General features: G+C 49.3%; 2 protein-coding genes across 9 annotated transcripts in view; both read right to left on the bottom strand.

The window, feature by feature from the left end:
* Positions 1-1,224: 1,224 nt before the first annotated feature.
* LOC147583623 (serine protease 44-like) lies at positions 1,225-9,192 on the bottom strand. Of its 4 annotated transcripts, none has more exons than XM_086698400.1 (6): positions 9,079-9,192; positions 5,216-5,401; positions 4,624-4,792; positions 4,003-4,265; positions 3,451-3,611; positions 1,225-2,011 (listed from the first exon to the last, which is right to left on the bottom strand). In XM_086698400.1, the coding sequence occupies exons 2-6, from the start codon at positions 5,313-5,315 to the stop codon at positions 1,778-1,780; spliced, it is 927 nt and encodes a 308-aa protein (XP_086554526.1). In that variant the 5' UTR covers positions 5,316-5,401; positions 9,079-9,192; the 3' UTR covers positions 1,225-1,777. The 4 variants fall into 4 exon arrangements, with proteins under 4 accessions (XP_086554526.1, XP_086554529.1, XP_086554528.1 ...); XM_086698403.1 differs by having other exon boundaries at positions 3,505-3,611; XM_086698402.1 differs by having other exon boundaries at positions 4,624-4,780.
* LOC147583622 (serine protease 44-like) overlaps positions 9,092-26,750 on the bottom strand; it is a 22,854-nt gene continuing 5,195 nt past the window's right edge. The window contains exons 1-7 of one of the 5 annotated variants that reach the window (XM_086698399.1): positions 18,340-20,002; positions 17,406-17,505; positions 16,035-16,119; positions 15,558-15,714; positions 14,621-14,886; positions 13,462-13,625; positions 12,036-12,899 (exon numbers count right to left, since the gene is read on the bottom strand). In XM_086698399.1, coding sequence (XP_086554525.1) covers positions 12,666-12,899; positions 13,462-13,625; positions 14,621-14,886; positions 15,558-15,714; positions 16,035-16,119 — 906 coding nt within the window. In that variant the 5' untranslated portion in view covers positions 17,406-17,505; positions 18,340-20,002 and the 3' untranslated portion in view covers positions 12,036-12,665. Of the gene's footprint in view, positions 9,204-12,035; positions 12,900-13,461; positions 13,626-14,620; positions 14,887-15,557; positions 15,715-16,034; positions 17,506-18,339; positions 20,003-24,454; positions 24,599-26,750 lie in introns of those variants that run through there. The other 4 variants (XM_086698398.1, XM_086698394.1, XM_086698395.1 and 1 more) reach the window with 4 other exon arrangements.

Genomic DNA, 26,750 nt, shown 5'->3' with positions numbered 1-26,750 from the left:
TGGGTGTGACAGAGATTGGGACCTGACCACCAAGATTCCACCTTCTCTTGTCTAGTTGGGGGATGGGGGGAGGGGTCCAGCTCCGGGGACCACGTTCCCCTGCCTGGTATCTAAGGGGGTCCATATAATGAGTTCCCATGACTAGCAGGTGAGTAGAAGTGATGTGTGTCACTTACATGTCAAGGCAGTCAAGAGGAGGCTGCCTTCTCTCCTCCTGTTAATGACAGCAGCGTTCTCCAGAGCAGCAGAGGCAGTGCTTGGAACTCGTTAGAGATGTGGTTCTCAGGCCCCACCCCACACCTACAGGACTACAAACTCTAGGAGTGGAACCAGCGATCTGCATTTTAACAAGCTCTCCGGGGAAATCTGATGCAGTTAAAGCATGAACCACAGGGCTGAGTGGAGCCTTAAGATGGGGGAAAAGATACCTGCCGACCAAGAACACTTGATTAAGATGTTTTAGGAAGAAGAAGTTAAATTTATTGGGTTAACCCATTTATATTCAGTGGCTTCTTAAAGCTGATGGTTCAATACTTATTAATAAGCTCGGTCCCAACCCCAACCTTCCTCCCACAACATATAGGATTGACACGGACTGCCCTCTGAGCCCACGGATGTATGGGATCTAAAACATTGACCCCTGGAAGGACAGGGGACAGGAGACTGGGAGGAGTTGATCAGAAGCCAGACACAGACAGAGAGATGCTGGGACACCGGACCAGAGAATAAGGGTAATGAACCAGTGCCTCCCACACCGAATCTCCCTTGCCTTCCTCCCTCTGAGAGTACAAATGCTTGTTAATAAAATGGGCGGTGATAGCAGCAAGTGGAAGAAGCAGAAGAGAAGGAATATTTCTCATGCCCTAACTTCATTCTTGCTTCCAGTTTTGGTCTCTTGTGATCCTCTCTTCTGAGCTCCAGGGGCTGTTAAATCAAGCTACAAAGCTCCGGGCAAACATACTGAGTCCGGGGAGCAGGACCCAGCGAGCTAAAACCATGCAGAGGACTCCCACCCGAGCAGGTGGGGACTTACGGCTCCCTCAAGGGCTCCATGAAAACCACGAATAGTTTCTTTGCCACATGGGAAACTAGTTTCTCTACAGAGTATGTCATAGGCAACCCCACAACGTTCAGGAGACCGGAACTTCAGAACAAATAAGAATGCACTGCAAATGTTTATTCATTGACATCTAAGATCTCCACAGTCTCCGCACGACTTGGGGTGAGCCTGGACGTGGCCACTGGGTACTCGAGAAAGGGGGCCCCATCGCGGGGCTGCCCCAGCAGGATCCAGGTGGATCCGCACTGAGTAGGGGGGAACTTCGCCCAGTCCCAGACACCTGGGTCGGATGCGGAACCCCCAGGCCTCAGACCTCAGCAGGGCCGTGGTGACACCGCCTGGCTCTCTCTGCACAATCACCAAGCTCACTGTCAGGTGAAAGCCTGAGACCACAGCCACGTCGAATGCTGTCTCACTGCTCATGAGGTCTCTTCTTTGGTAGAGGCTCTCCAAGGCGTCAGGGAAGCACCGGGCTCCAGCTGGCAGGTCGGCTGCCTCCTTCCCGGCAGGCAGAGCACAGCCAAGGTGTGGGTGTGGCCGAGGCAGGTGACTGGGGCATCAGGCTGGGACACTTTCAGGGCTCCGGGCTTACTGCCACTCTCTACTGGGTAGCTGTCTATGGGGTCAGTGGATCCCAACCAGCATTGGAGGAAAGGGCAATGAGGAGGAGGGGCCTCGTGTGAGAGTCAGAAACAGGAGGGGAGTGGGCGGGGGTGATCACGGGGCCACCAGGATGCCCAGGGGCAGCACCAGGCACAGAAGTATGAAAGAGCCTGCTGAGTCCCAAGAGCAAGCCTGACTCAAGTGATCAATGACCCAGTCCCTATAGAAACTAACTTCTGTATAAACCGCAGGAAAATTTCTGCGACCACAGCCAATGCCCCAGCTCACAGTCCCCACCTGGACCCATATTTCATTAAATTCACAGACCAGGGGGCCTCCAGAATCTCCCTGGAGAAAGAGAAAAAAACAAAACAAAACAAAACACAGGGATGGAAGAGAATCAACATCAGAACTGGCTTAAGATTACACTGCAGGGCCCGGGGAGATGGGCACGCATGGGGCTTCCCCACGACCTCCCCTGAGCCTGCACCAGCCCGTGGCTTCTGGGAACATTTGAGAGTCGAAAGCTAAGTGAAACGTTTAACATCCTCTAGAAATCCTCCTCCTTCCCAGGTGCTCAGGGATGTACAGCCAGTAGGCCCCAGTACAGCAACAGTGCTGGTAATATATTGAATTCTTTTTGAATACCCCTGTTCCTCAACTGACCCTGAGCACCCCCATGATCCTCTCCAAGCCTCCCATGACCCAGCCACCAAAGGGGCATCTCCTGGCACAGCCTCCGGAGTCCTCCTCCAGCTCTAAGGTTGGTGTCTATTCTAATTGCTCGGTCCTGGGCCTCAAAGGATGTGAAATGTTTTGAGTATCGACCCTGCGTGGGGGTCTAACCTGAAATTCCCCGACCTTAAACCCATATATCCAACACCATGCATGCATCACTTCCCTGTGTCCAGACAGTCTCAGACATCCCGTATACCCCCCACCTCACCCAGAGCACCGCACGTCCTTCCCAGATCTGCTCTGGTGGCCCCGCACCAACCAGCTCAGACAGAAACAGACAGCCCTCCTAACCTCTCCCTCGTCCCCTCCCTCAACGGCACTCAATCACCCAGAGCTCAAGATTCAACGTCAGACACACCTTCTTCACCCCCTCATCCTCCCACGTCCCGCTCGGGACTCAGCACCATCGCCTAGATGATGGAAACAAACGTCTAGCCCACAGTCCTGCCCAGACGGCGTCTAGAAACTCGGACCAGCACCCCAGGCCACGCGTACTCTGACTCCAACCCTCTTCTCTGGCCACATTTGCCACCTCATTTGGTCCAGACCTGGAAAACATTCCCTAAACGTGACACGTTCCCTGGGACCTCTGAGCTGCTCCACATGCTGATCCCTCTCCCTACAATGCTGTTCTCTTTCCAAGAAACCCAAACACTCATCCTCTAGGAGTCCTGCAAGCACCCACGGGGGAACCTGGAGCTGACATCTTTGGACCTCACCTCATCTGTATAATCGGTACGATGTCTATGCCGCGGGGTTATGATGTGGGTTCACAGAGCTAGTGGGGGTCAGTGCCCACACTGGCTCACACCGTAAGTGCCACAGAGGAGGAACTGAATTAAAGGGACTTCTGTTATTAGCGTTACCTGCCCCAGCTTCCCCACACCGTGGCAGCGCCCCCAGGCCAGCAAGGACTGCTCCCCTTTGATGGAACAGGCCAGGCCAGCTCAGGGGAGCCACGAGGGAGGAGGAGGCCGTGCCGCTTGCGAATGAGGAAACTGGGAGGGGACGTGCTCACTGCAGGGGCCACAGTGGAGCCATGAACTGACCTTACAGATACCCTTCTTCTCTGCTCGATAGGCACAGATCATCCCTTTTCTCACCATGCTGCGAAACGTTCCTAACTGTGTCTGCAATATCCAGTTGCATTTCTTGTGGTGAAGAATGTGTTGCTCTGTCTCCTGAAGAAGAACTGGCATCGGTGCTAAAACTACGAGGAGACAAGTCAGGGTCTGCATGAGTGGAGAGAGCCCCCCAAACCCGCTCTGGCTCTGGCTCGGGGCGCTCACACTCAGTGCCTCCTCAGAGGACGTTGGGGCAGTAGGTACTGTCCCATGGCCACAGCAGGTACTTTCCCGGAGGAACAGCTCGTCCCGCTAGAGTTGAAATCCGTGCTGGAGAGAACCCATCATCTCTGGTACCCGGGCCCCGGAGCCTCCGGGTGCTAACATTCCAACCCATTCTTAACGCAGTTCGGATACTACCCCGGCAGTATGTCCTCCTGGGAAAGAACCAGCCTCCCTGTCCCTCCCTCTAGCTTGTGGGCCACCCCCAGGGCACCAGGGTGCCCCCTCAGCTCCCCCCCACCCCATCAGTCTCACCTCCTTCTTCCGGTCGGCCCCAGCCAGTCACCCAGCACTCCGTCCCAGTTTCTGCTTGGAAAGACTTCTCAGGGAGGCACACAGGCTGGATGTGGGAGGAGTAATTCACAGCAAAGGCCAGCAGAGCGAGGGCAATGTCGTGTCTCAAAGTTGTATCATCAAAAAAGCGGTGGCAAACGATGTCTTCAACTGGAACCACCAGTGTCGTTTTGGAATTAGGATATAACGATTTGTCTCCTAGCCGTACTGTATATTCCTCATGGCTGTGGAAAGATGCCCTTCGCGTCGATCCCCTCCCACGCCTTCCAGGTTCTTCCCAGCCTGGCCCTTGTCTCCTAAGCCAGCCATCAGGCACCGGCCTGCCTGCAAACCACACCCCGGCCCCAGACCCTAACCGCTGTCTCCAGTGGTTCTCCAAAGGAGGTCCCAACACTACCAGAGCAGCGTGTGGGAACTTGGAGGAAAGGCTAATTCCCAGGGCCTCATTCCAGGCTGAATAAAAAGTAGGGGGCTGGGACTTCCTTTCCAGACAAGGAAGAGGAAGCTCAGGGAGGGGGACAAGACTGGCTCCAGGTCACAGAGCCTGACCAGGGGCCCCAAGCGCGGGGCCCGGACACTCACCCAGTGACGCAGTGGGCAGCGGTCAGCACCCACCGGCTGGCAATGAGGGAGCCTCCGCATATGTGTTTGTTATTGATCTGCAGGCTCACCTGCCAGGGCCACTTCCTCCTGGGGGCCGGCTTTCCCCCAACTATCCTCATAGACCTGTGGCCGCATCCTGGTTGGCTCACTAAAGAGAAGGGACTGGATGGGGCACCCGGTGGCTCAGTTGGTTAAGGTGTCCAACTTCGGCTCAGGTCATGATCTCACAGTTTGTGGGTTCAAGCTCCACATCGGGCTCTGTGCTGACAGCTCAGAGCCTGGAGCCTGCTTGGGATTCTGTGTCTCCTCCTCTCTCTGCCCCTCCCCCACTCATGCTCGCTCTCTCTCTCTCTCCCAAAAATAAATAAACATTAAAAAGAGAGAGAGAGAGAGAAAGTACCGGAGGTGCAGCCGTTGTCCCCTACCACCCCCTCCGGATGCCCCCAGGGGCAGAGCCAGGTTTCCTCTCAAACCCTCAAAGATAGACTGTGACCCCGCGGTCTACCCACCCAAGCAGCATTCCCTTCGGGCCTCCCAGGCAGGCCTGTGCCTACCTGTACAGAAGCAGTACCTTGAGGAGAGAACGTTTGGGATCCAGTGGTCTGGGTGGACTCTGAGGCCTCTCCCACTGTGAGTGTTGGAGGCCCAGGGGTTGCAGTGGATACTGTCATCGAGGATTCCAGGAGCCCTGGAGGCGACGGCGTCTCTGGGCTTCCTGAGGTCAACGCAGGACCCTGGCTAGGGCGGTAATCCTTACCTGGGGAAGACCAGTGACACAGGAGCTGGGCTGAGCGCACCCCTAGCCTACCCTTGCCCCCTTCGTCTACTCTTCCCCACCCCCCCACCCCCGCCCCCTCACCACGACCCCTCCCCGCCAGCAGCCCAGCCCCCTCCCCGCCCGCCCGCTCGCTGCCTGCCGCCGATCGGCCCCACCGAGCAGAGGCTGGAGGAGCAGGAGGCAGAGCTGGAGGCCCAGGAAGCCCCCGCGGGACGCCATGGGATCGCTGGTGCCCGCAGTCCTGTCGCGCGCCCCCTCGCGGCGGCCCGCGGCCCTGCCCTCGCGTTGGCCGGACCCGGGTCCCCCCTCTAGAAAATGATCCTCCTATTTAAAAGGAAATCATGGGGCGCCTGGGTGGCGCAGTCGGTTAAGCGTCCGACTTCAGCCAGGTCACGATCTTGCGGTCCGTGAGTTCGAGCCCCGCGTCAGGCTCTGGGCTGATGGCTCAGAGCCTGGAGCCTGTTTCCGATTCTGTGTCTCCCTCTCTCTCTGCCCCTCCCCCGTTCATGCTCTGTCTCTCTCTGTCCCAAAAATAAATAAACGTTGAAAAAAAAAATTTAAAAAAAAAATAAATAAAAGGAAATCATGATGTTGGTGATGATGTGGTGAAAAGGGAACCCTCTTGCACTGTTGGTGGGAATGCAAACTGGTGCAGCCCCTCTGGAAACAGTATGGAGGTTCCTCAAAAAGTTAAAAACAGAATTAGCCTACGACCCAGCAATTGCACTATTAGGTATTTACCCAAAGGATACAAAAATGCAGATTTGAAGGGGTATATGCACCCAATGTTTATGTCAGTATTACCAACAATAGCCAAACTATGGAAAGAGCCCAAATGTCCATCAACTGGTGAAAGGATAAAGAAAATATGGTGTGTGTGTGTGTGTGTATATATATATATATATAAAATATGTATATAATATACATATATATGTATATATACACACACAATGCACAATGGAGTATTACTCAGTGATTAAAAAGAAAGAAATCTTGCCATTTGCAACGACGTAGATGGAGCTAGAGTGTATTATGCTAAGCAAAATAAGTCAGTCAGAGAAAGACAGATACCATATGATTTCACTCATATATGGAATTTAAGAAACAAAGCAGATGAACCATAGGGGAAGGGGAAAAAAGAGAGAGAGAGAAGCAAACCATAAGAGACTCTTAACTATAGAGAACAAACTGAGGGTTGATGGAGGGGGGTGGGTGGGGGATGGGCGAGATGGGTGACGGGCATTAAGGGGGGCACTTGTAATGAGCACTAGGTGTTATACGTAAGTGATGAATCACTAAATTCTACTCCTGAAACCAATTTTACCATATATGTTAGCTAACTAAAATTTAAATAAAAACTTGAAACTTAAAAAAAAGGAAATCATGACAGAAGTAATGACGATTTAAAGATCACTACCGATGAAAGCACTACATATGAAATCACGTATGATCCAGCTGTAGTTCTAGAAATTAATTTATAGCTTTGACCATTTTATAAAATAAAGAGGACTGATAACAAAGGAGCTAAATATGCAACTCAGAAAGTGAAAATGATCAATGGAGTAAAAATCAAAGACAGGATTTGGGAGAAAGAAAGGAAAAACGGGAAATAACAGCAGAAGTCAATAGAGGCAAAATTATGAAGATGAACACAATCAGAATTTTGTTCTCTGAAAAGCTTAAGAAGAGACATTCTAGTAAGACTGAATAAGATAAAAGAATGAAAAATACGGAATAAAGGAAAGTAACTTAAAGATATGACAGATAGGGGCACCTGGGTGGCTCAGCCGGTTAAGCATCTGACTCATGGTTTTGGCTCAGGTCATGATCTCGTGGTTCATGAGTTCGAGCCCTGCATCGGGCTGTGCACTGCCCCTCTCCTGCTCGCTCTGTCTCTCTCTCTCAAAATAAATAAACTTTAAAAAAGATATGACAGATATTTATTTTAATTATAGAAGAATATTATTAAACACATGTGCTTACTTGTCCTTCTGGCCGAGACAGACCAATAGGGATTGCCCTTCCCATGTAAACAACCAAATATGGGCAAAAAGTATGGAACAGCAGTTTTTAAGACACTGGACAGCAGGCCACAAAGGGTAGGACTGATAGATGGAAACTAAATGGGGTGAGTCCTATGATGACCAATGCTTGCAGCCTTGAGAGAGTTTCCAGGCTGTAGCTCAGAAAAGGGGACCCCCTCAGGGGAGCAAGTGAAGCTGGGGGCCAGGGGGCCCCCAGGCAGCTACGCACTGAGGCAGGGGAGGGGAGAGAACTCTGGAGATCTGCAGAGTTCCTCGCTTGAGTATTCCCTGGTGTACTGAGCAGGGCATTTGGGGGGGGGGAGGGGGGGGCTACCTGTGGCCGGAGAAATAACCACTTGAAAGGATCAGAAGTAACAATGGCTGGTGTTCGCATGGGGACAGAAATAGTGCCTGTTTCCATCAGCCTCACTGGAAAAACCCAGGACTCACAGACCACTGGATAGCATATTCAGGAAGGTCTTGCCTCAACAACAGGAAATACTAGTTCCTAGACTGATGTTACAGTCCTAACAATTTTTTTTTTTTTTTTGAGAGAGAGAGAGGGCACAAGTGAGCAAGGGGCAGAGACAGAAGGAAAGAATCCCATAAGGGGCAGAGAGAGAGAGAGAGAGATGCAGGGCTCAAGCTCACCCGAAGTGGGACTCGAACTCACAAACTATGAGATCATGACCTGAGCTTAAGTCAGATGCTTAACCAACTGAGCCAGCCAGGCACTGTCTGTCTAACAAATCTTTAAAGCAGGCCCCGAAAATATCAATTTCCAAGTAATTTTACTGCATCCCAAATAAAGCTCAAGAATATTTCTAGGAGGGACGCCTGGGTGGCTCAGTCAATTGGGCATCTGACTCTTGCTTTCGGCTCAGGTCATGATCTCATGGTTCATAGGATCGAGCTCCTCGTCTGGCTCCTCTGTACTGACAGAGTGGAGCCTGCTTGAGAGTCTTGCTCTCGCTCTGCCCCTCCCCTGCTCACTCACTCTCTCTCTCTCTCTCTCTCTCTCTCAAAAATTAAAAATTTTTAAAATAAACAAAAATAAAAATAAACAGAACAATGTGGGCTGTGCCCTAATACATGTGTCATTGCACTCCCAAAAGGAAGGTGCTGGACAGCAGAGACAAAAATATTTAAAGAAACACTGGCCAAACATTTTCCACATTTAATAGAAACTATTACCCTAGAGATCCAGGAAGCTCAATGAACACCAAAGAAACAAGAATGAAACTGGACAGGGGCGCCTGTGTGGCTCAGTCAGTTAAGCATCTGACTCTTGATTTCGGCCCAGGTCATGATCTCACGGTGCATGAGATCGAGCCCCAAGTCAGGCTCTGCACTGACAGCACAGAGCCTGCTTTGGGGATTCACTCTTCCTCTCTCTCTCTGCCTCTCCCCCCGCTCATTCTTTCTCTCAAAATGAACTAAATTTTTAAAAAAAATTTTTTTTAAACCCAGAACAAAACTAGACAGAAGTACGACTTAATCAAATGGCTCAAAACCAGTGATAATATTAAGTAAAAGGAACAAAGGGAGGGGTGACACATCTCATCAGAAATAACGCAAGGATGAGGTCGAGACGGCTGTATGCCTTCTAGTTTCAGCTCCTAGTGTACATACCTGTCCTGTTCCCAATCTGTCAAGCGCCACATTTTTTCTTTCAATTTTGTGTTATTTCGCTGGTGATTTTGCTGTTTAAAATGACATATCGCTTAGGGCTGCCGAGGGTTGCTAAGGACTCCACGCTGTGAGGCGCAGGTAGAGAAAACAGATGTTAGGTAAGCTTCTTGGAGGCATGATTTCCACTTCTGTTGGCCATGAGTTCGATGATAACAAATCAATGGAGTATATTAAATAAGATGCCTTCAACCAGAAGCAATCAGAAAATAAAGTTATATATTGACCACCTGATAAAAATGTTGTGAAACGAGGTTCCCAGGAATCTGCTCCTGTATGTCTCTGAGAAGTTGTTCGGTATTTGCTAATTCATGGCTGCTTCACAGAATGTAAAAACCGCACGCACACACACACACACACAAAACAAAAACACAAAAGCAAAACGGTTATTTTTAGCAACTGGGTTTGGGGGTGGTTGGTCACACAGCCACAGAGGACCGAAACACTTCTTGCAATTCAGACTGTCCCGTCTCAGCCAGGCCACGTGTGTCGGATGGGGCTCCCCTGAGACAGAAGTGAAAGCGAGGGTCTGTTGAGGGGCACTCTTGGGAGATAAAGCTCTAAGGGAGCAAGGGAGGCAGAACTGGGCAAGGGGAGGAGCTGAGCTATGATACCCAGCTGAGGTTTCAGCTGATCCTACAAGAAGCCCTTCTAAGTTGTCCCCAAGTGAGGCAAAAAGTCTGGGCCTTTCCAGGGGCACCTGGGTGGCTCAGTTGGTTAAGCATCTGACTTCAGCTCAGGTCATGATCTCGTGATCCGGGAGTTTGAGTACCACATCAGGCTCTGTGCTGACAGTTCAGAGCCCGGAGCCTGCTTCAGATTCTGTGTCTCCCTCTCTCTCTGCCCCTCCCCTGCTCATGCTCTGTCTCTCTCTCAAAAATAAACATTAAAAAATTAAAAAAAGAAAAGAAGTCTGGGCCTTTCTGTCCCCACATGTCAGTCATCCGGCACGGGCTGCACCGTGAAAGGATGTAATCTTGAGTGGGTCCGTTCCTCCAGCTGAGTGCAGCTTCAGTGAGGGGCGCAGACGTGAGTCAGTATTTTCAGGAGCCGGGGAATGATGTGCTTTCTCTGCAAGTGGGATTTAGCGGGAACCCCACATGTCCCTACAAGGCACCTCTTCTGGTTGGCTCCTGAGCCCTTTTGACAGGATTCTGATTGTTTGGATAGCTTCCTATCTGGTGTGATATGACATTTTTATCTCCCCCTACACATTTCCTGCTCCACACCTCGAGATTTTTCACACCTGGTCTCAGTGGGAAACTGTATTTCAACACTGCAATCTGAGCACTAGGAACATTCATTGCTCTATATCACTTGCTTCTTATGACTGGAAACCCCAGCGTTTTTTGCTTTGTTTCTTTTCTCTTTAAAGTTTAATATTTTGGGGAGAACTTGCCTGCACGTCAACCTCCTCCTTCGCCTGTGTCATTGGTCTCTTTCAAAGGGTGGTTCGGTCCGGCCACCACGCCCCTGACCGAAGGGTCTTCCTACCGTCCAGCTCTTCCCTCCTACCTGCGGTCCCCATCTTATCTGTAGCCTCAGCCCCATGCCTGCCCCACAAAACGTATTCTGCAAATATTGGTTGGACAGAATGGCTATCACTTGGAGTTGATGTCCTGCTGCCTGGGAGCCAGAGTTTCATCCTCAGGAAACCAGGCCGCTTGACTGAATTCCTGTCTCCGTCCCTGCCCCCAGTAGGAAACACATTCTAATATCACATGCTACAGGACACCCCATCTGGACCACAAACTTCCCAGAGCTTGGGGACTTTCCCTACAGCCAGGGCTGTGACTCCTGCCTGTCACTCATTTACCAAGTATTTCCTGAAGTCTTGCTCTCTTCCAAGCCTAGAACTGGAGGGTGGAAGGTAGAGAATGAGTGGGCAGAGTCCCCTGACCTTGGGGACCTAAATGTCCCCCAGTGGAAGCAAGAGTAAGGAACGGACACGAGACCACCAGGAGCCTAGAAGAAAGCACATTTCACAACCCAGGGGGAGTGCACAGGGGAGGTTCTGGGGAGGACTGAATGTTTGAGCTGGGTCTTAACCACAGAGGAGGAAGAGAGAAGGAAACGAAGCCCGAGCGATGTGCCCCGCAGGGAACATCACAGGAAAGGACAAGTTGGCTTGAAGGAAAGCTGTAAGTCAGAGTGGGATGTAGCAGGACTCGGAGCCCCAGGTCTGCCCGCGTGTGCATGTCCGTGAAAGGACAGTAGTAGCATTAACGGAGTTTAGCTGGAACCAGCTGGGGTTTGCAAAGCAGTGTCCCACCCTGGCCTCCCTCCAGCAGCAGGGGGGACTATCACAGACTGCCCGCTGAGGTCCATGGTAACTGGGAGCTCTAGCACTGGCTGCGGAAGGAACGGTGGACAAGAGACAGAGGCTGGGGGGTGATCAGCAGCCAGTCCAGAGGACTACGGGACACTTGGTCTGGTGATTGGGTAAAGAAGCCGTACACACACACACACACACACACACACACACACACACACACAGCCAGGCCCTCCCACCCACCCTCCCCTTGTGGGAACTCAGCTCTTTGGGCTCAAAGTGTCTTGACACCCAGCCCCTGGTGTCTCCTCAAGGCATGCCTGGTATGGGGCAGCACGGAGAGGTACGAGGCTGTGTGAGTGTGTCCAGCTCCAATCTCCGTTCTCTTGCTCCCCCTGCTTCTGACCCAGAGGCCGCTGAACTCAACGACAACACTTCCGGCCACAGAGATGCTGATGGCTGTAATAGGAGGGCATTGATGAGACTTAGATCAAGGTAGGCGAATTCCTCACCTCTGGATCTTCTAGACCCCATGAACTGCTTTCCAAGCTACACTGGAAACTAGTTCTCTACAGAGTATGTCGTAGGCAACCCCACAACGTTCAGGAGACCGGAACTTCAGAACAAATAAGAATGCACCGCAAATGTTTATTCATTGGCATCTAAGATCTCCACACTCCTTAATGTCTCCACACAACTTGGGGTGAGCCTGGATGTGGCCACTGGGTACTCAAGAAAGGGGGCCCCATCGCGGGGCTGCCCCAGCAGGATCCAGGTGGATCCACACTGGGTGGGGGGGAACTTCGCCCAGTCCCAGACACCTGGGTCGGATGCGGAACCCCCAGGCCTCAGACCTCAGCAGGGCCGTGGTGACACCGCCTGGCTCTCTCTGCACAATCACCAAGCTCACTGTCAGGTGAAAGCCTGAGACCACAGCCACGTCGAATGCTGTCTCACTGCTCATGAGGTCTCTTCTTTGGTAGAGGCTCTCCAAGGCGTCAGGGAAGCACCGGGCTCCAGCTGGCAGGTCGGCTGCCTCCTTCCCGGCAGGCAGAGCACAGCCAAGGTGTGGGTGTGGCCGAGGCAGGTGACTGGGGCATCAGGCTAGGACACTTTCAGGGCTCCGGGCTTACTGCCACTCTCTACTGGGTAGCTCTCTATGGGGTCAGTGGATCCCAACCAGCATTGGAGGAAAGGGCAATGAGGAGGAGGGGCCTCGTGTGAGAGTCAGAAACAGGAGGGGAGTGGGCGGGGGTGATCACGGGGCCACCAGGATGCCCAGGGGCAGCACCACGCACAGAAGTATGAAGAAGTCTGCTGAGTCCCAACAGCAAGCCTGACTCAAGTGATCAATGACCCAGTCCTTGTAGAAACTAACTTCTGTATAAACTCCGGGAAAATTTCTGCGACCACAGCCAAAGCCCCAGCTCACAATCCCCACCTGGACCCATGTTTCATTAAATTCACAGGCCATGGGGCCCCCAGAATCTCCCTGGAGAAAGAGGAGAAAAAAAAAAAAAAAACCACAGGGATGAAACAAATCAGTATCAGAACTGGCTGATTACACTGCCGGGCCTGGGGAGACGGGCACGCATGGGGTTTCCCTGGGCTTCCACCAGCCCTAGGTTTCTGGGGATATCAGATCAGAGAGTTGAAAACGTGAGCAAACAAAATGCGTATACACACTCAAAAAATCGTGTATAAAGAACGGAATATAAGCCAAGGAAATGGACACACTCTGAGGTAATCATAACGAGTGAAGTCTTCACCCAAGTATTGCCTGTCACATTAGAAGGGGTTCAAAACACGTGACTGGCATTACTGGTATTTTCTGCCTGAATCGCCCGTCCTCTCCCAGCTCCCTGCAGGCAGCGCAGGTCCTACTGAAGGATCCAGTCGGGCCAGCCTGGCCTTGGCAGTGTGTCCCCTGGAACCCCCTTGACTTGAATGAAGGGTGACCGGAGGGGCTGGTGGATAACACGGGCCCCACTGCCCGGGAAAGAGGAAACTGTGGCGGAACAAGATGCTAAGATAGCGAGGGCCCGTGAACTGACCTGGCAGGTGTCCTTTCCTCGGGAACTGTAACCACAGACAGCCCCTTTTTTCACTAAGTCACTACCACTTTCCATCTGTTCCTTGAGTGCCCTATTGCACTCCTCGTAACGTACAACGTTTAGCTTGGCCTCCTGAAGTTGTTCCGGAGCATCTTCGGGTTTATCTATAGAGAAGATTTAGGAGTTGGTGGATCTGCCTAGCAGACCAAAACCGGAGCCCCGGGTGTCCTTTCTTGGTCTCCATACGGTATGTTCACATACAGACACCCCCCGCGGCAGTGAATACTGTCCCCATTTGACACTGGAGGAAAGGAGGCCCAAAGTGGACATGGGGAGGGGAGGAGGTGAGAATCAAAACGAAGACAGGAGGGGCGCCTGGGTGGCTCAGTCGGTTGAGCGGCCGACTTCGGCTCAGGTCATGATCTCACGGTCCGTGAGTTCGAGCCCCGCGTCGGGCCCTATGCTGACAGCTCAGAGCCTGGAGCCTGCTTCAGAGTCTGTGTCTCCCTCTCTCTCTGCCTCTCCCCTGCTCACACTCTGTCTCTCTCTCAAAAATAAACGTTAAAAACAATTTTTTTTTTCTAATGGAGATAGGAGGAGGAAGAACAGATCAGGAGAGAAAGAGGCCTTACCAGCCATGAGAAATCAAAACCAAATGTCTGTCACTCAGGATGCTTAGTAAGAGCGGCAGTTGTCCCGTGCATCAGCGAAGTGACTTTCCTTTGGAGCAGGACCATAAACTCTTGGACAGGTAGTGCCCCAAAGGTACTGAATCCAAACTCTCCCCAGGGACAGGAGGCCCTACCAGCCTCACCAGGAGTTAGTTCTCACGTCTCTTTTCACTCACAGGAAGCCCTCCATCCACCATCACCCAAGCTGGCTTGGGACAGCTCCCATTAGCAGACAGATCAACACCCCCTGGGCTAAAGTCCACCCCAGAGAGAGTCCACCTTGCTTGTCACCCAAGACCCCAGGTCCTGAGATTCTAATCGAAATCTGTAACACCATCAATCGCTCCCTACCAGCATTCTGCGGCCTCCTCCCTTACCCCCTTGCTAGAAAATGGCCTCCCCGCCTCCCCCTTTAGCTCGTAGGCCAACCACGGGGCACCAGGCAGCCTCTTGCCTGGCCTGAGCTTAGAGTCTTGCTCCAGTCTCACCTGTTTCTTTTCGTTTTCCCCATCCAGTCACCCAGCACTCCATACCAGCTTCCACCATGAACATCTTTTCAGGGAGGCACACGGGCTGGATGTGCGAGGAAAAATTCACAGGGAACTCCAGCAGGATGAGGGCAATGTCATTCTCAATGCTTCCAACAGGATTGTAATATTTGTGAATAACGATGTCCCGGACCGGCACCTGGATGGCCATCCTGGAGGTATGGTTCACGTGGACGTCTCCCATCTTCACGGTGTACTCCACGTGGCTGCAGAGAGATCCCGGAGGGTCGACACCCCCCTTCCGCATCTTCTGGGCCTTCCCAGCCTGGCCCTATCTCCATCAAACCACTTCCCTCCCTCCAAACCGGGTCCCATCCCCGGACCCGTGGCCAATCCATCCAGTGGTGCTCCAAGGCGGGTTCGCTGGTGATGCATCAGCATCACCTGGGAACTTGTTAGAGATGCGGATTCTCAGATCGCATTTCTGATCTACTGCATCAGAGACACTGGGGGGGGGGGGGGGTGGAGGGAGTGGGGACAGGCAATCTGTGTTTTAACAAGCTCTGCAGGTGTTTCCATGCTCATTAAAGCGTAAGACCACTAATCTGGCCAAATTGGTTTCCTACACTCCACTCTTCTTAAGTATTCCCCCTTGCCGGTCTTTGCCCAGACACTGCCTCTCAGCTGGCATCTTGCCCCTTTCTTGCCACTTGGCTTGAAGACTAATCGGCACAAGCTTTGAACCTGATTTGGGGTCTTGCCTTTTCAGGCTACCAAGGGCCCTGCCATCACTTACCTCTGCCTGCAGTCTGAAGAGCAGGGACTATGACCCCCTTCTTCAGATGAGGAAGAGGAAGCTCAGGGAGGGGGACAAGACGGGCTACAGGTCACAGGGCCTGCTGAACAGGAGCCTAAGCCCAGAACCCCAGACACTCACCCAAGTATGCAGTGGGCAGCGGTCAGCACCCACCGGCTGGCAATGAGGGAGCCTCCGCACGTGTGTTTATCCTTGATCTGCAGGCTCACCTGCCAGGGCCACTTCCTCTCTGGGGCGGGTATTCCACCAACTATCCTCATAGACCTGTGGCCACATCCTGGAGCAGGTCAAGGAAGGGAGGGGACTGAAAGTAAAGCCATGACAGCCCCACCAGCAGAGCCGGATAATCCTCAGAAGTCTCAGAACCCTCAAAGCAAGGTCATGTCCCCTCAGAACCCCCCACCTCCCCGAGCAGCTCTGTATCCCCCCAAGACAATGGCCATGTCCCCTCCGAGCTCAAGGGCAGGGTTGGGACCACTCAGAGCCTCTCCTCCCCTGGGAAAAACCATCTTCGCGTGAGACCCTCCCCTAGAGCAGAGTCCCATCCCCCTGGGCCCAGGCCAGTTCTCCGCGGCAGGGCCTGGCCCGAAACATCACCTGCAGGAAACAGCGACCTTGCCGCTGGCTGAGGAATGGCCGCAGCCCTGTAGGAACCAGGGTCAACTGGGGTGACCGCCGCCATCTGTGGGGAAGTGGCAGCCTCTTGGGGCACGGGGGTCGCAGAAGATCCTGCAACCCTCGACACGCTCTCGCGGCGGTCCTCGCGGCCGCCCCCCGAGGGGGACGGGGAGGGTGGGGACGACGCCGACCCGCCCTGCGCCCCACCGAGCCGCGGCTGGAAGAGCAGGAGCCAGAGCAAGAGGCCGAGGGAGCCACCACCCGGGGACGCCATGGGCCCGCCGGCGCCGCGCCTCTCGCAGCGCCCCCTCGCGGCGGCTGGCGGCCCTGCCCTCGCGTTGGCGGGAAACTGCGTTCCGCGGAGATCAGGGTCCCGCCGCGCCCGCTGGGTGGCCTGACGGGTGGCGCAGGCCGCGGAGTCGTGACTCGGGGAGGCTTTTCGTCCCGACTTTGCGAGCCTCCCGGGCACTTGGTGCCCGGGCCTTGGGCCCGCCACAGGGTGCCACCGCTGACCCCGCAGCCACGCACCTGCAGCCCCGCGCCCGGCGTGCAGCGCGCCTCGCCGCTCCTCCTCCCCCGCGGGTTCACGGTCAAGATCAGGACTGCTCAGCGGATACGGACACGCTGCCCTCAACGGCACCCACCACCGCCTTAGAGATGGCAGTGCCACCTTTTAAAAGTCAACCTCCACCTAGGGGCGCCTGGGTGGCTCAGTCGGCTGGGCGTCCGACTCCGGCTCAGGTCATGATCTCACAGTTGGTGGGTTCGAGCCCCCCGCCCGTCGGGCTCTGTGCTGACAGCTCAGAGCCTGGAGCCTGCTTCAAATTCTGTGTCTCCTCCTCTCTCTGCCCCTCCCATGCTCATGCTCTGTCTCGCTCTGTCTCTCAATAATAAATAAACGTTAAAACAAAAATTTAAAAATCAACCTCCACCTGAACGGAGCCGTTAGCGCAGGGCAAATGCAAACCACGATGAGATATCACAACACACCAGCAGACTGGCTAAAATAACAGATCTTGACAACCCCGATTTGTCAACAAATCTTGACACGGGTGCAGAGGTACACTCAGACATTGTGGTAAGAATGTAAAAATATTACAGCCACTCTGGAAAACAGACACTGGCAGTTTCTTATAAAACAAAATGTGCAATTACCATACGAGCCAGTAATTGCATTCCTGGGCACTTACCCCAGAGAAATGAAGCTGTATTACACACACACACCTATAGGAATGTTTTTAGTAGCTTTATTTTTAATAGCCAACATCTGGAAACAACCCTGTAATAGACAGAATACGGGCAACCCAAAGATGTCAGGGTTCTAATCCCCGGAACCTGTGAATACGTTACCTTATGTGGCAAAAGGACGGTGATTAAATGAAAACTCCTGAGCGGGGAGATTATCCCAGAGTGCACACATAAGAGCGGCCGCAATGCTCTGTAGTTCCTCCTATGAAGAAACGAAGTCAGGCTGTACTAGCCTATCACTTGGGCTGTGTGACCCAGCAAACCCCATCGAGCTAGTTTGCTGGTAAGATTAAAATGCGGTAAGGAGGTAAAGAGTCTCTGCTCTGTCCTAATTACAGAGAGACAGTATAGACTCCCACAGTACTGGAACGAGACCATACTGTCTGCAGCAAAGAAATTGTGAAATTGCACATTCTTTGAAAAGCAACTCCCGGCACGCCACCGCACCCTAGAAAGAAACTAACGGCCAGACCATGGGACATGAAGTGACTGAGAGTCCCATGCCTCCTCTCATAATGTAGATATTTAGCCAGACTCACCAAGGCATAAACTCCGCCAGACAAAGCAATTCATCATTCAATGAACATGATATATGTGGAGTTGGGTCATGATAGGTCTTGAAGACAACAAGTAAATTGCACAAAAGCAATGGCCTAGACCTTCATATCACCTACTTGTATTGAATTAAAGCTTCTCTCTCAGTTCATACCCATAGCTTTATAAGGGGTGTCCTATCACCAGCTGATGAAAGAGTAAAACCCTAGGCCTCGTTCACAGATGGGCTCAAAATCTTGGTGCTGGCTGAAAACAGACCGCTGTTGCACTAGAACCTCATTCAGGAGTGGCCCTGAATGGCAGTGACGAGGAGAAATCCTGTGCATAGGGCTTCAAATAGTGCACTTGGTCATCAGCTTGCTGCAAAAGGAGAAGTGGCCCGAATAAGAATATAAATGGGCCCCTGAACAACGATGAATGGCTTGTCTGGTTGGTCAGGGGCTTAGAAAGGCCAAAATTCCACAATTTGGGAAAGATGTACCTGGATGCACCTGTGGCAGTGGAAACCACTGAGCCCACCAGTGAGTATCCACTGCCAGGGAGCCACTCATCGGCCAAGTGGATAAGATGACGCCTCCGCTGGAGATCGGCTAACACTTGCCCTTGTCAACCTCCATGCTTGCACTGTGTCCAATAACAGAGTATTTGTGTTGGCAAGATTGGAGAATATTCGTCCACCCAATAAAACAACATGGGGTTCCTCTTACCAAAGCCAATGTAGCTACTACTGCTGCTGGATGTCCAACCTGTCAGCATCAAAGGTCAATGCCAACCCTTGAAATTCAATTTCAGCCTTAAGATTTGCTACATCCCTAAAGGAGACCAAGCAGCTATTTGGTAGCATGATTATTATATCCATGTATTTGCACCCTGGAGGGCTAGCGGTTCGCCCTTTCAAGACTCTGTGGGGCAGTATGTGAGGGGGGATCCCATGATGATAACTCAGATGCTCCATGAGTCACTGACAGTGTGCTGAACAGGCATTCTAGGCAGACAACGCTTTCCAGCTTTCCGATACTTAAATACTTTTCTGACAACGGTAGTGGTAATATAAGTAATTGTGATTTTTGATATTGTGTCATGAAATGTGTCAACAGCGAACCAATATTTTCCGACGATTTTACAAAATTATGGTTGAAAGATCCATTCGAAGTGAAAGACCATTTGATCTTTTCTTAAATTTTTTTTCACGTTTATTTTTCGAGAGAGAGAGGGAGACAGAGCGTGAGAGGGAGAGGGGCAGAGAGAGGCAGAGACACAGAATCTGAAGCAGGCTCCAGGCTCTGAGCTGTCAGCACAGAGCCCGGCATGGGGCTCGAACTCATAAACTGTGAGATCATGACCTGAGCCGAAGTTGGACACTTAACCGACTTAGCCACCCATATGCCCCAATTTTATGTTTTTTTTAAGCTTATTTATTTTGAGAGAGAGAGAGAGAGAGAGAGAGAGAGAGAGAGAGAAAAGCACAGGTGGGGGAGGGGCAGAGAGAGAAGGAGAGAGAGTTACAAGCAGGCTCTGCAATGCCAGTGCAGAGCCCGACGCGGGCCTTGAACTAACCGTGAGATCACGACCCGAGCCAAAGTCAGTCGCTCAACCGACTCAGCCACCCGGGCTCCACAAGACTAGTTGATTTTAACGTAGTGAGTACAAAAAGTTCAAAAAGTTGCATGTTCTACGCTGCCATAAATTTAAAAATGGGAAGAAGTCTTTAATGTTCCCTAATAAAGCTTTTTCGGGCCCACCTCATTTCTTTGCACAGACCAGTTTCCATCTGATACCATTTTCCTTCAACCTGAAGAACTTAAAATTTCTTGAAGTCCAGGAAGGAATTCTCTCAGCTTTGGTTTTTAGAAGTCTTTACTTCAATTTTATTTTTGAAAGGTACTTTCATTTGATGTAGAATTCTACACTGACTGACTTACTTTCAACATTTGAAGATGATCCTCTCTCTACTATCTTCTGACTCTCATTGTTTCTGAAGTGTAGTCTGCAATCATTCTTACTTTATTTTTAAGTAATCTCTACGCCCAGTGTGGGGCTCAAACCCCCAACCCTGAGATCAAGAGTCACATGCTCCACTGACTCGGCCAGCCACGTGCCCCAATCATTCTTATCTCTGTTCCTCTGTAAGTAATATGTCTTTCCCCCCCGCCTGCTTTTATTTTTTATTTTTTTTTTATTTTTTTTAATTTTTTTTTTCAACATTTATTCATCTTTGGGACAGAGAGAGACAGAGAATGAACGGGGGAGGGGCAGAGAGAGAGGGAGACACAGAATCGGAAACAGGCTCCAGGCTCTGAGCCTTCAGCCCAGAGCCCGAAGCGGGGCTCGAACTCACGGACCGCGAGATCGTGACCTGGCTGAAGTCGGCCGCTTAACCGACTGCGCCACCCAGGCGCCCCCCCCCCCCCCCCCGCCTGCTTTTAAACTCTATCCCTAGGTTTTGAATAGCAATTCAATTATTATGCTTGGCAGTGTGGTTTTCTTTGCGTTGGCTTGGGGGCCACTGTGCTTCCTGAATCTGTGACTTCTAGTTTTTAGTCAATTTGGAAAATTTTTCGGCAACTGTTTTTTCAAATTTTCTTGAAGAATAGCATTTCTTCAGGTATTTCTGCTCCCAGCTTTCCTCTACCTTCTGTACTCCAATTTCCTCACATAAGACCATTTGATATCCCAAAGGTCAACTCATCATGGTCTGATAACTGGTTTCAATCTTTTTTTATCTGTGCTTCAGCATGAATAGTTTATACTGTTGTGCCTTTGATTTCACCAATATTTCCTTCTGCCTCCCAGGCATGGGTCTAGTAATTTTTAATGAACACTGAAGGCTATTAATGTTATGTTGCTGACTATTGGAATTGTATTTTCCTTCTTTAAGGAATGTTGAAATTTGGCAGGCAGCTAAATCACTTTCAGCCCACCTTGGTCCGTTTGAAGCCGGTTTTTAAACTTTGTAGGATGAGTCTTAGAGTAGCTTTTATCCTAGGATTACCCTAGCCTTAATACTAAGGTGTGAGCCTTGTGGGGTACCTCCTGATTGCCTGAGTATTCAGCGAGGTCCTTTCTCCAGGTGGATGAAGCTTGACCCTCCCAGCACTGTGTGAACTCTGTGAGTTGGTCCTCTTCTAGCTCCCTGGCAGTTGTTCTTTGCCCAGCCTTCTGGAAATTTAACCTGTGTATGTGTAGATTAGTATTCAGCCAAAGACCGAAAGGGATTGTTCTGCAGATTTCTGGAAGTTGTTTCTTGGCATATCTCCATCCTATACAGCAGGGATCAGCAACCTTTCTCTGTAAAAGACAGTAAATATTTGAGGCCTTGCAGGCCACATGTGGACTCTGCCGCATGTTTTTTTTCCCCTTGGGGTGGGGGAGGGGCAGAGGGAGAAAGAGAATCCCAAGCAGGCTCCACCCCCAGGGCAGAGCCCAACGCAGGGCTTGATCTCACCATCGTGAGATCATGACCTGAGCCGAAATCAAGAGTCAAACGCTTAACCGACAGAGCGGTTCTTTTTTTTAAAAGCAACTCTTTGGGGCGCCTGGGTGGCACAGTCGGTTAAGCGTCCGACTTCAGCCAGGTCACAATCTCGCGGTCCGTGAGTTCGAGCCCCGCGTCGGGCTCTGGGCTGATGGCTCGGAGCCTGGAGCCTGTTTCCGATTCTGTGTCTCCCTCTCTCTCTGCCCCTCCCCCGTTCATGCTCTGTCTCTCTCTGTCCCAAAAATAAATAAACGTTGAATAAAATTAAAAAAATAAATAAAAAAATAATAAAAGCAACTCTTTAAAAATGTGTACATCATTCTTAGCCCTGTACAAAAACTGGCTATTGTGGAATTGGCCCACAAAGCGTAGTATGATAACATCTGCTCTACGGTATTGTGACCTGCAAACTCCAGATGCCTCCATTTCCTGAGTTCCAATCTGTCTCCTTAACTTAGTGGTGCCATCGTGTTCTGTTTGGGTTCCTTTCCCCGTGCCTTCTGAAAACTGCCTGTGCTTAGGAAGCCAGGACCCTCGTGCCCCTTCTCTCTGGGGTCGTAGCCCTACGCTGTCCTACAACGCTAACTCTTAACAGCTCTACTTTTCCAAAAAAGCGGAACAACCGGTTTTCCATGCATAGTATTGGCATATTTTCACTTTTGATGACGAGTAACTCTGCTTCATTGTGTGTCTTTTGAATGAGCTGTGTCACCAGAATGAGTAATGACCTTGGATGTCAGTGATTCGTGTGGAAATGTATTCATTTTGATTTCTTGGTTCATAATGCGAGTTCTCAAACTCATTTCACCAAACGACACTCCTACCATCAGTTTATGGCTCTTCCTGTCACTCTACACGACACTTACTGCCACAGTTCTGTCTTTTCCCACATGGCGGGCATAAAATTATACCTTGTTGTGGTTTTCATTTGCATTTCCCTGGAGTATATTCGCATATCTTTTCTGGCCATTTGTGCTTTCTTTCTATAAAATGTTTGTAACGTCTACCCAATTTTATATTTGGGTTGCTTTTGAAGTATTTCTCATTTAGCTTTTTTTTTTTTTTTTTTTTTTTTTTTTTTTATGTGTTCTCCTTTGTGGGTAATGTGTGTTCCAAATATCATCTATCATGATTTGTCTTTTCACTTTATTACATCTTTTTTTTATTCCATCTTTTGAAGAGCAAAACTTCTTAGTTCCAACGTAGTCAGAAATAGCAATCTTTTCCTTTATCATGTATGTTTTTTGTGTCTGGTTTTAAAAAGCCTTCCCTATCCTGAGGTCTTAAAGGCATCATCCTTTATTTCCCCCTAAGATTTTAAAGTTTTGTTTTTCATGTTTCATCTTGTATCCACATTTTTTTAAATCTGTAGTGTGAGGTAGGAATTCAATTTCATTTATTTTCCATTTAAATTTTTTTTAACATTATTCATTTTTGAGAGACAGAGAGAGACAGAGTATGAGTGTAGGAGGGGCAGAGAGAGAGGGAGACACAGAATCCAAAACAGGCTCCAGGCTCCAAGCTGTCAGCACAGAGCCCGATGCAGGGCCTGAACTCACGGACTGAGAGATCATGACCTGAGCGGAAGTCGGACGCTTAACGGACTGAGCCACCCACGTGCCCCACATTATACTTTTATTCAACAATCTTACCAAATTATATTTTCAATTTTAATAATTTGTAGATTCTTTTGGGGTTTCCTATATTGACAACCAGGTCGTGTACAAATAATTGTATTTTTTGTGCAGTGGATATGTCCTCCTTGTTCTTCTTGATACATTCTCTCATTTTGTTGGGGTTAGTCCTGTCTTGATTTAAAAAAGAAAAAAGAAAAAAAAGCCTACAAACTAGAAATTATTATTGTTTTACACAGTCATGATTTTAGGTATTTGTTATTACTTGTTTCTTTTTTTTAATTTTTTTTAACGTTTATTTATTATTGAGAGACAGAGAGATGGAGCATGAGCACGGGAGGGGCAGAGAGAGGAGGAGACACAGAATCTAAAGCAGGCTCCAGGCTCTGAGCTGTCAGCACAGAGCCCGACGTGGGGCTCAAACTCACAAACCGCGAGATCATGACCTGAGCTGAAGTCGGACGCTCAACCGACTGAGCCACGCAGGCGCCCCAATTACTTATTTCTTTACTCACTGTATTTGTTTGGGTACAGGCTAAAGTGTGTTAACAGAGCTATCTCAAAAAAAAAGTTTATTTCTTACTTAATAGTCCAAATCGAGCCCTGATCGAGGTCTGCCACCCTTAACATGGGCTCATATCTCTGAGTCCAAGATGGCACCTCCACCTTTCTATCTTCCCTTTAGAAAGGGACAGGGCCAAAATGCATACCCGTGTCCCTTTGAAGGGCATCCCCAACAGCACACTACTACTTACATCTAATGGAACATAACTTAAATACATGGGCACCGTAAGCTTCAAGGGAAGCCGAGAAAGGCACTTTTTAAGTGGGTATCAACCCAGATTGCCTGGGATCCATTTTACCTGTTTGGTGTACCTATCTCCCAGCTACTCTGGGCACTGCTGCTAGAAATTCATAGGAGCTTCTTAGGAGGCTTGCCCTTGAGCACATGGAGCCACATTACAAAAGGTGACGAGGAGTTGCATTCTTACCTCCCTACCTCCCTACCTCCCTACCTCCCATCCCTCCGGTCAGCCTGTGGCCAATGACATGGTGTTGCAGGGCACAAAAGCCCAGTCTCCCTTGCCTTAGGTCTGGATGGATTCTCTAATGTACGCAGACTCCAGGATCATGCTGAGCCTAGACTTCACCTCTAATCACATTCTTATTAAACTCCTTTGCCTTTCCTATCTGGCTTCCCTCACGTCCATACAGGTTCTTCCTGAAAATAACTCTCTTAATAGGTTACTTGAACATGGATCCCTGTCCTGGAATCTGCTCGTGGAGAAACGACCCAGCGAATGCTGGAACTGGCTCACGAAAGCCGATTGCAAATCGTCGGGACTTTTATGAGCTGGCTGTCAAACACGGTCATTATTAAAGTTTTAATTATAAAAGCTGTCATTAAAGAAATTACACTCAAAACAGAGGTAGTAAATACTCAAAATTCATTACTTCCTAGTTATTTTCCTGTGTTTTATTATTACCTGTGCTCTTGAGGTTAGGTCTACTGTAGCTGTTATGGTAGAACTCCTTTAGAACGGTGTACATCTCTTCCCAACTCCAGATTCAGTAATGTCATGTTGGTGTCTCGAAATCAGCCATGGTGGAAGTATTTACACCGTGGATATCTGCAAATGTTATACATCAGGGTTTTCCCCCCTACAGAGCTGCTTGTTCAATATTTGCAGGCACAACACCAGAATGACCTAAGACATCAGGCCATTGCGTAAGACACGTATTATGGAAGAGGAAGAGAATGGATGTCGGAGCCAAACTAGAATGTGTCACATTAACCTATTTTTTAACTGAGGAAAAATCTGCATATGGTGAAATACGCAGACCTTAAGTGCACAATCTAATGTTTTAATAAATATACAGATCCATATAACTACCACCTCAATCAAGCTATATACGATTTCAAAACCCCAGAAGGTGCATTTGGGCCCTCTTCAAATCCATCATAAGCAACCACCGATCACCTGTTGTGCCTGTTTGGTCTTCATATAAATGGAATCAAAATTCTGTATTCGTTGGGTCTGGCTTCTTTCACTCAACATAATGTTTTTGAATTTCCATCCATGTTCTTGGGTCAATCAGCAGTTTACTCTTTTTGATTGCCAAGCAGTATTTCATTGATTAGCATTCATCTGTTGATAGACACTTGAATTGTTTCCAGATTCTGGCTATTATCAATAAAAGATGCTATGAACATTCATATGTAAGTCTTTGAGTGGACTTTCTGCTATTTTCCTCCTATTTTCTATTTTCTTCCTATTTTCTTTCTGTGGCTTCTATTTTCACTTTCTTTTTTTTTTTTTTTTTTTTTTAAATCAATGAGACTTTTTTTTTTTTTTTTAATTTTCAACGTTTATTTTTGGGACAGAGAGAGACAGAGCATGAACGGGGGAGGGGCAGAGAGAGAGGGAGACACAGAATCGGAAACAGGCTCCAGGCTCCGAGCCATCAGCCCAGAGCCCGACGCGGGGCTCGAACTCCCGGACCGCGAGATCGTGACCTGGCTGAAGTCGGACGCTTAACCGACTGCGCCACCCAGGCGCCCCTATTTTCACTTTCTTAATGGTGTCTTTCAGTGCCTTTCAAAGAGCAGAATATAATCATTTTGATGAAATCCAATCATTGATTTTCTTGTATAGTGCATGCTTTTTGTGTCCTATATAAAGAATCTTTGCCAACTCAAAGGTCACAAAGACTTTTCTTCTAAGTTTTCTCTAGAAGTTTCTCTAGATGCAGGTTTTACATTTAGTTCTATAATCCATTTTCAGTTAATTTTTACATATAATGCAAAGTTAGGATTGAGGCTTTTTTTTTTTCCTTCAATAGGAATGTCCTATTTTTCCCGTATCACTTACTAAAAAGACTATCTTTCCTACAGTGAATTGCCTTGGCAGTTTTGTTGAAATCAATTGGCCATATATGCAGAGATCTATTTCTAGACTCTATCCTGCTCCACTGATTTATATGTCTGCCCCCTCATGCCAATGCCACACTGTCTTGATTATTACACTTTTATAGTAAGTCTTAAAGTACAGTAGCTCTTTGTTTTGGTTATTCTACATCCTTTACTTTTCCATACACAGATTAGAACCAGCTTGTCAATTTCTACACAAAGCTCCACCTTGAAAAACGTGAACAAATTAGGAGGTGTAATGCTACCAAATTTCATGACTACCTATAAAAGCTACAGTAATTAGAACACTGAAAAGTTGGGGTAAGAATATATAAATCACAAAAAGGGGGTACCTGGATGGCTCAGTTGGTTAAGCATCCGACTCTTGATTTCAGCTCAGGTCATGATCACAAGGAGATCAGCCCTGAGTAGGGCTCCATGCTGACAGTGCAGAGGCTGACTGGGACTCTCTCTCTCTCCCCTCTTCTCTGCCCCTCCCCTGCACACGCACACACACACACACACTCTCTCTCTCTCTCTCTCTCTCTAAATAAAAAATTTTTTATAAATTTAAAAAAGAATAAACAGATAAGGAACTGAATAGAGAATCCATAAATAGATGCACATATACACTGTCAATTAATTTTTGGTGAAGTACCAATGCAAATCAATGTGAAAATAAATGTATTTTCAACAAATGGTACTGGAAGTGGATAAACATTAAAGATATGGAAAAATATACTTGGATCCTTATCCCATACCATGCCCCCAAATGAATTTGTAGAGCACAAACATAAATGTAAAAGCTAAAAGTATAAAGCTTAGGGAAGAAAAAAATAGAAGAAAAATCTTCACAGCCCCCAGCTAAAAAG

The sequence above is a fragment of the Puma concolor genome, chromosome A2 (assembly GCF_028749965.1).
Source record: "Puma concolor isolate L17-30 chromosome A2, mPumCon1.1.hap2, whole genome shotgun sequence".
In the NCBI taxonomy this organism is placed as follows: domain Eukaryota; kingdom Metazoa; phylum Chordata; class Mammalia; order Carnivora; family Felidae; genus Puma; species Puma concolor.
Note: the sequence above shows the minus strand (reverse complement) of the source record. Positions and strands in the feature narration are given on the sequence as shown.

What these genes read in the sequence shown, in the direction of transcription:
- LOC147583623 (XM_086698400.1), bottom strand. Translation starts at nt 5,315, where the DNA reads ATGACAGTATCCACTGCAACCCCTGGGCCTCCAACACTCACAGTGGGA. An exon ending in GCTGCCCACTGCGTCACTGG is followed by an intron (nt 4,266 to 4,623) that starts GTGAGTGTCCGG and finishes ATCTTTCCACAG; the next exon opens with CCATGAGGAATATACAGTAC. An exon ending in GGGCCGACCGGAAGAAGGAG is followed by an intron (nt 3,612 to 4,002) that starts GTGAGACTGATG and finishes GTCTCCTCGTAG; the next exon opens with TTTTAGCACCGATGCCAGTT.